Here is a 12,025-nt window from a genome sequence, read left to right on the forward strand (position 1 = left end):
TCCCACCCCCCACCAGTCACACAGTCAGTCATCCCACCCCCCACCCAGTCATCCAGTCAGTAATCTCACCCAGTCAGTAATCTCCCCCCCTCCTCTGGCACTCTCCCGCTGTGCGCGCGGGTCTGGAGATACACCCCCCCCCCCCTCCGGCGCTCTCCCGCTGTGCGTGCGGGTCTGGAGATACCCCCCCCCCCACACTCCGGCGCTCTCCCGCTGTGCGTGCGGGTCTGGAGATACACACCCCCCCCCTGGCGCTCTCCCGCTGTGCGCGCGGGTCTGGAGATACCGCCCCCCCCCCCCTCCGGCGCTCTCCCGCTGTGCGCGCGGGGCGGGAGATACCGCCCCCCCCCCTCCGATGCTCTCCCACTGTCCGCGCGGGTCTGGAGATACCGCCCCCCCCCCTCCGATGCTCTCCCACTGTCCGCGCGGGTCTGGAGATACCGCCCCCCCCCCCCCCTCCGGCACTCTCCCGCTGTCTGCGCGGTTCGGGAGATACCGCCGCCCCCCCCCCTCCGGCGCTCTCCCGCTGTGCGCGCGGGTCTGGAGATACACCCCCCCCCTCCGGCGCTCTCCCGCTGTGCGTGCGGGTCTGGAGATACACCCCCCCCCCCCTCTGGCACTCCCCCCCCTCCTCTGGCACTCTCCCCCCCTCCTCTGGCACTCTCCCGCTGTGCGCGCGGGTCTGGAGATACACCCCCCCCCTCCGGCGCTCTCCCGCTGTGCGTGCGGGTCTGGAGATACCCCCCCCCCCACTCCGGCGCTCTCCCGCTGTGCGTGCGGGTCTGGAGATACACACCCCCCCCCCCTGGCGCTCTCCCGCTGTGCGCGCGGGTCTGGAGATACCGCCCCCCCCCTCCGGCGCTCTCCCGCTGTGCGCGCGGGGCGGGAGATACCGCCCCCCCCCTCCGATGCTCTCCCACTGTCCGCGCGGGTCTGGAGATACCGCCCCCCCCCCCCTCCAGTGCTCTCCCGCTGTCCGCGCGGGTCTGGAGATACCGCCCCCCCCTCCGGTGCTCTCCCGCTGTCCGCGCGGGGCGGGAGATAGTAGCCGGGTGTTTCTCCCCTCCCTCTCTCCCCTCCAGCGCTCCTGAGATACTGTGAGGTACTGAGAAAGAGTGTGTGTATGTGTATGTGAGAGAGAGATTGAGAGAGTGTGTGTGTGTATGTGTATGGGGGAAAGAGACTGTGTGTGTGTGTGTGTGTATATGTGTATGGGGGAAAGAGACTGTGTGTGTGTGTGTGTGTATATGTGTATGGGGGAAAGAGACTGTGTGTGTGTGTGTGTGTGTGTGTGTGTGTGTGTGTGTGTGTGTGTGTGTGTGTGTGTGTGTATATGTGTGTGTGTGTGTGTGTGTGTGTGTGTGTGTGTGTGTGTGAGAGAGAGAGAGAGAACATGTGTGTGCAGGACACCAGAGGTAACCCCTCCAGTCAGTCACCCCACACCCAGTCACCCCACCCAGTCACCCAGTCAGTAATCCCACCCAGTCACCCAGTCAGTAATCCCACGCAGTCACCCAGTCAGTATTCCCACCCCCACACAGTCACCCAGTCAGTAATCCCACCCCCCCACCAGTCACAGTCAGTAATCCCACCCCCCACCAGTCACACAGTCAGTCATCCCACCCCCCACCCAGTCATCCAGTCAGTAATCTCACCCAGTCAGTAATCTCACCCAGTCAGTAATCTCACCCAGTCAGTAATCTCACCCAGTCAGTAATCTCACCCAGTCAGTAATCCCACCCAGTCACCCAGTCAGTAATCTCACCCAGTCAGTAATCCCACCCAGTCAGTAATCTCACCCAGTCAGTAATCTCACCCAGTCAGTAATCTCACCCAGTCAGTAATCTCACCCAGTCAGTAATCCCACCCAGTCAGTAATCTCACCCAGTCAGTAATCCCACCCAGTCAGTAATCTCACCCAGTCAGTAATCCCACCCAGTTACCCAGTCAGTAATCTCACCCAGTCACCCAGTCAGTAATCTCACCCAGTCAGTAATCCCACCCAGTCAGTAATCTCACCCAGTCAGTAATCTCACCCAGTCAGTAATCCCACCCAGTTACCCAGTCAGTAATCTCACCCAGTCAGTAATCCCACCCAGTCACCCAGTCAGTAATCTCACCCAGTCAGTAATTCCACCCCCACCCAGTCACTCAGTCAGTAATTCCACCCCCACCCAGTCACCCAGTCAGTAATTCCACCCCCACCCCGTCACCCAGTCAGTAATTCCACCCCCACCCCGTCACCCAGTCAGTAATTCCACCCCCACCCAGTCACCCAGTCAGTAATTCCACCCAGTCACCCAGTCAGTAATTCCACCCAGTCACATATAACATTGAGGGTATGAGGGTACCTGGACATTGAGGGACTGCGGATCAGGTAAGATCCCAGGCGGGATTGCTGCTTTAGATATTGTGAAGAGGGGGCGTCCAGCCACTGGTTAATGGGTGCAGGAAAATAGTCACACACATACACACACACACACACACACACACACACACACACGTAACATGGACTAATTGTAGTAAAGTATAAATGTAATACAATAAATAAACTTATGTCAAAAAAGAATGTTTTACTAGGAATTAACGTTAAAATAATTTAAGTGGGGCTGGGGGCGGAGCTAGGGGAGGGGCTGGGGGTGGAGCTAGGGGAGGGGCTGGGGGCGGGGCTAGGTGGCGAGTAGATTTTTTGGTTTGGAGAGTAGATTTTTGGGTAATTTGTCAAGCACTGTATATATATATATATATATATATATATATATATATATATATATATATATATATATATATATATATATATATATATATATATATATATATATATATATATATATATATAAACATGGTAATCAAATACACTCTGTTCTGTACTCTTAGGTGCGCGTGCGAAAGCGTGTCGCCGGAGCTATCTGTGGACTCAGATGTGCTCGTGATGGGGAGGCGCGGCCATGACATCACCAGGCTGCTTCGCCCCGATTGGCTCAAAACGCTCACGTGACGCACCGAACGAAAAATCAAATTTTTTTGTCTCTTCAAAATCCTGCCACGCCGTCGCGCCCACGATGGCTGCAGTCTTATGCAGCTCTAGTGGTCACCCAATTCTTACGAAGATGGCCATGCAGATTCCAGATGTTAATCTTTGTAATGCTCCACAATTCCCGCTGTTACGCTAAGTTTTGTACTTGCCTTTTATACCCCCACCTAAAACCCCTTTTTTCCCTTACCCTACATTACCTCCATTAAAATCTTCAAATCAGAGTAGCAAAAAAAAGGTTCGTTTTCAGAAACAGAGAAGACGTTGTGGAACTTCGAGAAAATACCTTCACCATTCCCTATTCCTAAAAACAAAACTGAGATATTCTCTGTATTTCTTCCCCTAAAACTAGATCTTATATAAAAACATACAATTTAAGAAAGACAAGCATAGTGAAAATTCAGTTGTTTTATTTACTGTTCTAAAAGCATGCATTAAATTTACAGCACCTGTAAACAGTCAATTTAATGCACTGCTTTAAGAATTTCATGTGGGGTTTGGAATGTTTTGTATAAATCTTTTAGGTAAAAGACAACATGAAACAGACATTAGTGTGATACTTTTTTTTTATGGCTAGAAACACCCATAGCAGCGTATAAAGGATTATTTTGTTAAATCATGTCATTGCACTTGGTCATTTTATTGCTACAACGAAACAAGGCCATTACATTTCATTATATTTTATATGTCAGATCAAACTGATTGTCTTGCTTTTCCCCCAAGCTTACATGCAGATAGATACCTGTTCAAAGAACCAGTCTGAGTACATTAACGAGTTTATAAAACAGAATTACTCAGTCTTACTCCTTTGTTTTTCAAAATGCACCATGTGATTCGGTCAATAAAAAGAGGTAAAATTCGTGCTACATCTGCAAAGTAATCTTGGAAACAAGAGGCTCAATTCCTGATTTAGAATATATTCAAGCAGCCAATAGCATCCAATCAGGTATTGGTGTAAAAAAAAAATATACATCATAGATTACATTATTTTCTTATAGATAATCACAAACATTTTAGATCAACTTTAACAGAACACTTTTGAATTTGATATACAAGTGGTCACTTATATGCACTGTTAGAATAAAAATATATATATATTTTTAACAGCAAGGGATTTTATTTAATAAATGGAACAAAGTGAAGCACTAACCGTTCTAGTAATACAATGTTCTCTACTGGTCTATTTGGTGCAATAGGCAAACAGAAGTTTAAATGTACAAGACCCGACAACTACTTATTTTGTCAGGTCGAAAATCTAGCTTTGGTCTCTCAGGCTGGAATGTTTCACTTTATAAAGGGATGGGGTAGCCAACACCAGTCTTCAAGGGCCACTAACAGGTCAGGTTTTCAGGACATCCCTGCTCAGCAAATGTGGCTCAATCAGTTGCTCAATAAAAGACTGAGCCACTGACAGCCACCTGTGCTTAAGCAGGGGTGTCCTGAAAATCTGACCTGTTTTTAGCTCTTGAGGACTGAAGTTGGCTACCCCTAGTATAAGGGCTGTCGTATGTTTAGATACGGAAGGAAAGCCAATCAACGATTCTGTTTTCCATGAACATTTTTGCTGAATGTTAACTTCTACACACATTTTGTATAGTCTATAGATGTATCCAGTGTAAGTGCAATGCTCAAGTAAAATCATATTTATTAACACAAATCCCTTGTAGTTATCCTAGTGCAAGTGACTACAGGACATGATCTCCATAAAAAGACAATTTTATGATTTCTTACCATTATGCATAGGTGATTTTCTTCCTACATATGAACAGATTACTATTTAATATAAATCTAATTATACACAGCTCGTTATTAATACTTGGACTGGAGACGTACAGGCACAACAGTGTGTTACCCTGGGTAAGAAAGCTAAAATGTACAAAACAAAATAATCATATTCCCTTTCCATGAATAGGAAAAGTAGCAACTACCATTAATCTAAGGCTATTCTGTCCCCCCAATAGACTATATTACAGATTATTTGGAAAGATACATCACCTTATTCAGAACATAAACATATTTAAAAATTACATTATAAGTATTCAATAAAAGTCTAATAAAGAATTCCCTCGCTTTATACATAAATTCAGTAGTATTTTCAAGCAAACCAGTAAAGGAAGGTCTGCAATTCCAGCACGGTAAGAAGTAAGGCCTCTTTCTTATTGGCAAACAAAAAAAATGGGGGAGGGGGAGTTAAAGTGTTGGATGTTGGAAAATGCCGAAGTATGCGTATAGTCATGCTTCAATGAATGTGAAGAACAGCATTAAATATCGGATGCAACAGGGGCTTGTCTTCATACAATATCTCTGGTATTACAGGCACTGGCTGTCTCATGTCAACTGGATTGCCCTCTTCAGCTTTTCAATTTCATTCTAAGGGAACAAAACAATGAGATAGCTTGGTTATTGCAGACATATTATACAGCAAAGCAATCAACGGCGTGCATAATTTTCAACCTTGCAAGCACTGAACTTTGTTTATCAGATGGAAGGGTAGAAAACGAGGGATTACAATTGTGTAGTGTCGACACAAGAAAAGAAAATAGACAATCTTTACTTTTAAAAAGTAATCAATTTAGGAGTGTTACAGGTGTTATAATACAAAGTAGCACATCTGATCTTACAGTACAACAACAAACAGGATCAAAAAGACAGAGAACATGCAGATGAAAATGAACAGAACATCCATTTCTACACATTAGGAACATCAATTGAGAAATTTCAATCATGTGTCAATGTATATAAAAAAATAATAATTTGGAATTGAATACAAGAAGAAACTGTGTGCCCCCGAAGCTAAACATATTGGCATTTGAAACCGTGCAAAATAAATGGACAAAATAAAAATAACGAGTAGGCAGTTCCTTTAACATAGTTCACAATTGCAGGGGGACCTTAATTATGGTCCCCTTTAAAAAGTGTCCCTCCAGTATGTGCAACAATCAAAAAATGAAATAAGAAACCAATCAAAATCGGTGTGTATATAATTTTATATTGCTCCAAACCACCACATATCGGAATATTTAATCCTCTCATACATAGACATATCCTAAAAAAATCCTTAGTGCTGGTCAGGCCTTTTTCTTAAGCATTAATATTTATTAGTAATTAAAATGGGGCATTCTGGGTATTAGAAGGATTGGAAGTGTGGCTTACCTAATAGTGGTTTACTTAACGTTTGTAACATGAAGGTATGTTAGTCATAGGGCACAAGAAAAAAAAAACCATCAGGAATTCTTAGGACTGAAAAGGCAGAACTGTAAAGAGATCAGTGGGCAAGAAATGCGAGTCTACATCTGGAGAAGTGTTTTTTTTTTTTTTTTCTTCTACAACTATGGGGCATAGTTGTTTAATCTGTTATGTGCCTAAAGACTCAAAGCAGCAGGTCCACAGACTAGGCTACACTTCATAAAAGGCATGAAATATGATATTTTTTTTCAACACAGATCTCGCCAGGTGGAGCAGACAAGTACTAATGCAAATGGTGTCAGACGTAACCTGGTGGAGAGTGAGCAGCGGATTTGCCTTTCCTGTTCAGCCCGATGTCTTACTCGTGTCACTGGTGGTTGCGCCAATCCAAAATGAAGCCTTTCCTTAGAGTGGGCAGTAAGATTAAACATTCCTAAATGATCTGGTTAGGGCCCAAAATGACAGCTCCACCTGCGCTACCACATAACATTTGTCCCAGTATGGCTTCCGCTATCTGTGCTTTGGATAGGAGATCACCAATGTGAATTGAAAAGTGCGCATGAAATTAACTACTTACCTCTAGATTGCTCCTCAACATTTTTTCCTCTTCTAAATCTCGCTTTATTTTATCCATTTCTTTCCTACAATTGGGAAAAGTATAAATATACAAATAAGTAAAAATATTTATGATATCTTTCTATATTTTTTACAAAGTCAAGTAGCAACAACCACAGAAACGCATAAATGCATTTACATTATAAGGCACCTTTGCGCCTTCATTGATATTGCCAGGCATACCCAGCATTATGTAAGCATTATTACATCTTTTTACCTGTCTTTTTTACCATGCTACACCCATGGCATGTACTACTGGCCTTGTCTAAACTTAGGTGTGTAAACACTGCGTATGCCGTTTTATACACCGACTCATGGACATCACCAAAAACACAAAATATAAACCAAGGCATTTTTATATTTGCATTTAAAAAAAATTATGTTTCTTTTTTTCTGTCGACACCCAGACAATTGTGAATATTACGTTCCTGCAACATTACTATTTCTAGCACAAGATACAACTGTGATACATTTTATTGCAGGCCCGGCTTCTTTGTAATTCTCTTCTTCCTTCATTCTCTTAAACTCATGTGCAGATGTAACCAGCTTCATTGTGGTTTAACAAGATACGTTGGAATATCTTGCCTTATAACGCACCAGCCTTCTCCTTAAATCTTATGAAAACTTAGATGTCTGTGTTATACTAGGGTTGTTCTGTTAACTGCAGGAACGGGAGGCTGGCTACATCTGTACAGCACATATTAAGGAACCCAGGCATAGGTACATTAATAGCAGAGCAAAGCAATCTGGGAGTTATAATATGGAGCCATAGCGAAAGATAGAGGCGTAAAGATGATTAATAACATAAGAATGTATAATTTCCTATGTCCTGGTATGAGCTAGAATAAATCTGTATTTCTGAAAAATGTTCAGCAAATAAAAATACCACTTAAACACATTCACGTCTCAGACAATGCTTCCCCTGCAGCTAGGGATTCCGGGTAATGACTTTTTGCTTCCAATCCATTTTAACATGGAACCCTATAAACCTATGCCTGCTGTATTACACAGCTTTTCCAGCACAGCCTGGGTTAAATTAGTGAATGGCCAATAAACCTCCCCTCAGACCGCAGTTTTGATTCTTTGAGTCTCAGTGTGAGGATGGTTGCTGAACTTGCAACGTGAAGCTGGAAGTGGCTACAACCAGACACAAAGTAAGTTATGGTGTCTAAAAAAAAGTATGTACGCTAAGCAATGATGAGGAATGGGAGGTTTGTAGAACGGTCTGAGATGTGAATGTGCTCAGCAGTGGTATTTGCATTTGCTGCGGAGGGTTATCATCACCTCTTTACTCACCATAACTTACATTGTTTAGAAAGTACAAGAGCACACCAGAGAAAGCTCCACAGTGCAGCCATTCTAATACATCCAGTAGGAACTGTCAGAAATACCCTTTGCTTTCTCTGGTTTGCTATTCTACTTTGTAGTTATCTTTTATAAGAGGATTAGGAAAACCCCTTGAGAAAGCAGCACCCATAGTGCTAAATGCCCATAGTGATCCTGAAGAACTGATCAAAATATCTGATCTAAGGACCTATTGTGCAGACTGTTACCATACAGTATTGTACTTCTACCCACCCTTTAGAGGCACTTCAGTTTAAACTATATTATTTTGTGAATGCAAAGAGATCTTGTTTATGTATAACTTACATTGTGTGAGAATTTCTCTAAACTTTAGCAAGTTTCTTACATTTAACTCACGGGGCAAGGAAAAAGAATCGCAAACCACTGAAACACTAAAGAAATGAACCCACAATTTATTCATAGCGAGATGGCATGATACAAAAATGGTAATAAAAATGTGCAACATAATGACAATGCAGAAAGGTGATGATTAATTAGACAAATTAATGCAGTCCCAGTTTTTGTTTTGTACAGGGTCCGCTGGATCCCCGGAGCTGATCTGTGGCCCTCCCATCCTCGGAACCTCCCTTGATCCAGATATCTGTAGTTTATTGTGGTACAAAGCCCCCCACAAAATATGACAGTGGGGGTCACCGAAATAAAGTTGTGATGTCATCTGCCAATGACATTGCTGCTCTTTACCAACCACTGACACCTGGTGGCCATATAGTGTACAACAGGCAAGTATTCTTTCCCACTGGAGAAAACTGCCATGAACCAACTGATCGCCAAAAGTCTGGGAACCACACATAACCTCTAGTGGACTCCCGGTTCAGGTAATATAAATAATAAATAAAATAAATATCTTCCTCTCCAAAAATATATGAACAGCGCAAACTGCTGCTTAGAAATAACAAAGGTATTTTCAAAACCTTTACCTCATTCTGCGATAAACCTACTCGAAAATGAGAAAATGCTTCGTTATCTGACAAAGGTAATACACTTTCAGGGAGTCTCTCAGTCATATGAAAATCTCCATTTATAGGTAAATGGAAAGCTGAAAGCTCATTATCCCGTAAAAGAAAAGTATTTACCATTCATGTATACACTAGTGGATATAAAAGGTTTAATTTCTGCTCATCAATATTTATTCACCGAACACCTATCTCAAAATACTTGGTGAGTTTGGTTGATTCTAACAAGCGATATTTCTGTAGAGATCTTAAATGAAAACACGCGAGTAATCCAAAAAGACCTCACATTAAGAAAACAAGAAAGCAACGTTACCTATGTTCCTTCTGAAGCGCCTCCACAACAGTAAGTAGCTCATTGATTTGGACTTTGAGTTCTTCCACCTCACTTTTTTTACCATCAGTATCGGCCTTAACTTTGTCATCCAAAGAAAGCGGGCTCAATGGAGTGGAGGTGTGTCTTGGTAAAATGCTTACAGACAGCGGTGTAAATATAGGTGAAGCGATGAGAGCAGGTGGCTAAATGTATAGAAACAAAACAATGTATCAATCAAAAACGAGTATTAGAGCATACACCATCAAAATAAATACAGAATGTATATATAAGTATGGACTATATGTATGTAATCTTAAAACAAGTCATGTTCCAACTGGTGTGTTCATGCGCCTTTCATTATTACCGTATTTCCTCGATTCTAAGAAGCACCTTTTCCCCGATTTTCACATGTCTGAAATCGGGGTGCGTCTTAGAATCGATATTTAAAAAAAAAAAAAAAAAAAAGAGGAAAATAAAAAAGCGTTATTTGACCCTCTCCATCTCACTTACCAGGTTTACAGGCGGTAGCAGGAGAGGTCCGTCAGCGGAGGAATGAAGTGTGCGGCGGCGGCAGGAGAAGTCCATGTTCATGGAGGAATGTACCGGTAGTTAAGACAGTGGGCGGGCGGAGGCGGCAGGAGAAGAACAACATCCGAACTTCAGACCTCAGAACGGAGCAGGAGAAGAGCAGCATACTGTAGGAGAACGGCTGGGAAGCAGCGCGCTGTGACACCGGAAGACAGACGCTGGTTCCGGTGCTGGAACCGGTGTCTGGGTTCCGGTGTTACAGTGTGCTCCTCCCCAGCCATTCTTCTCCTGCTCCAGGCAGAGGTCTGAAGTTCTGATGTTGTTCTTCTCCTGCCGCCGCCCGCCGTCATAACTACCGGTACCATTCCTCCACGAACGTCTCCTGCCGCCGCCGCACACTTCATTCCTTCGCTGACGGACCTCTCCTGCTTCCGCCTATACACTTGGTAAGTGAGATGGAGGGGGTCAAATAACACTTTTTTTCCCTTTGATTGTAAGTCCGTCTTACAATCGAGGACATACAGTAGGTTAAATAACATTTCAAAATATCCATCAACATCTTTTTAGAAGACAGCACAGTGACAAAACTGTAAAGTGTTATTGCTTATTTGAAAGGAAAAACTGTTCAGCTTCAGCAAATGAACAAATGAACGACCTCTTGTATAATGATCCGGAGTATTCCTAGTCTGGTACAGTTGCTCCTCAGAGAACGTAAACCTTCCAGTCACAACACAATTAACATTTCAGGCGCAGCAATGCATTTATGTGGTGCCCTGCTATCCATTAACCCCGGGGGTTTTAAACTCCAGTCCTCAAGACTCTGCCCAACAAGACGGGTTTTAAGGATATCCCAGCTTCCGCACAGGTGGCTCAATCAAGGACTGAGCCACTGATTGAGCCACCTGTGCTGAAGCAGGGACTTCCTGAAAGCCCGGCCTGTTGGGAAGGGTTTTGAGGACTAGAGTTGAGCACCCCTGCATTAACACATAGTAGTAAATATCAGGAGGGTCTCTCAGTACAGGCATGAACTGTTAATTTGGGAACGAAGGGGCAGCGAGGGAGGCCAGTGCAGGTCAGTCGTTATCATTTCTGTAAAGCACGAATAGCTTTCTTCAATGCCCATTCATGGCTATAATCCCACATATCCAGTCCGACATCAAGCCTTTCTAAACAATTTAACAATCTAGCTGGTTTCCTTAAAGTAATCTAATAAAGGAATTTTTCTAGAACTATTACAAATTGCATTTCTTAGGGTTTCTGAATGGGAACGTGTTAAATCAAGTGGCTTTACAACCCTTACATCTACTCCTGTCCTCATCAGATGGCCAATAACGATAAGGGAATGGGGAAAAATCCGGGCTCTGGCTGGGCAAGCGCTTATTGGGCACAGTTACATCAGACAAAAGGGAGTAGGAAACAAAACCCCTCCCAAGTCTCAGCTCACTAGGTTTACAAAGGAAGTTTAAAAATGATTAGAAAATGGTTTAATACTGGTGACAGATTTATTTTTTTTAACCAAAAAGGCAACCACTACCCAGATGTAACGCCTTCAAAAGGTCACTGCCATTAATGCATTTTGGTCCTAAGAGGGATTGCCGTTTCAAGCAAGACAAGCTTACACTACAAATGTGCAGTAACATTTAGTGTTGGTTCATATAATACAGTACAATACACACACACACACACACACACACACACACACACACACACACACACACACACACACACACACACACACACACACACACACACACACACACACACACACGCTGCTCTAATTGAGTAAATGTTTGTAGTACACAGGAAACGCTCAGCCCTGAATGTTCAATTAGTCAGCATAGAAAAGAAAAATAATACCACAGTTGAGTAACAAGTGGAAAACAATGCAAATTGTCAACGGTATTTTATTTAGCCAAGGACAGAATTCATGTTCCGCATACATGCACACATACTCATAGTATTCATGTTCCTCGTATACTATGCATGAGTGCATGGAAGCGTAGATGTAGCAAATGATTGCTTTCCTGGTGT

At 43.4% G+C, this 12,025-nt stretch overlaps 1 protein-coding gene across 4 annotated transcripts in view; it reads right to left on the reverse strand.

Annotated features, from left to right (window-relative positions):
* Positions 1 to 3,427: 3,427 nt before the first annotated feature.
* The window catches only part of CD2AP (CD2 associated protein), a 127,958-nt gene continuing 119,360 nt past the window's right edge, over positions 3,428 to 12,025 (reverse strand). For all 4 annotated transcript variants that reach the window (XM_075598497.1, XM_075598495.1, XM_075598494.1 and 1 more), the window contains 3 exons: positions 9,467 to 9,669; positions 6,798 to 6,861; positions 3,428 to 5,404 (listed from right to left, as the gene is read on the reverse strand). In XM_075598497.1, the coding sequence (XP_075454612.1) occupies positions 5,363 to 5,404; positions 6,798 to 6,861; positions 9,467 to 9,669 (309 nt within the window). In that variant the 3' untranslated portion in view covers positions 3,428 to 5,362. The remainder of the gene's footprint in view (positions 5,405 to 6,797; positions 6,862 to 9,466; positions 9,670 to 12,025) is intronic.

This window comes from Ascaphus truei, chromosome 4 (genome assembly GCF_040206685.1).
Source record: "Ascaphus truei isolate aAscTru1 chromosome 4, aAscTru1.hap1, whole genome shotgun sequence".
Lineage (NCBI taxonomy): Eukaryota > Metazoa > Chordata > Amphibia > Anura > Ascaphidae > Ascaphus > Ascaphus truei.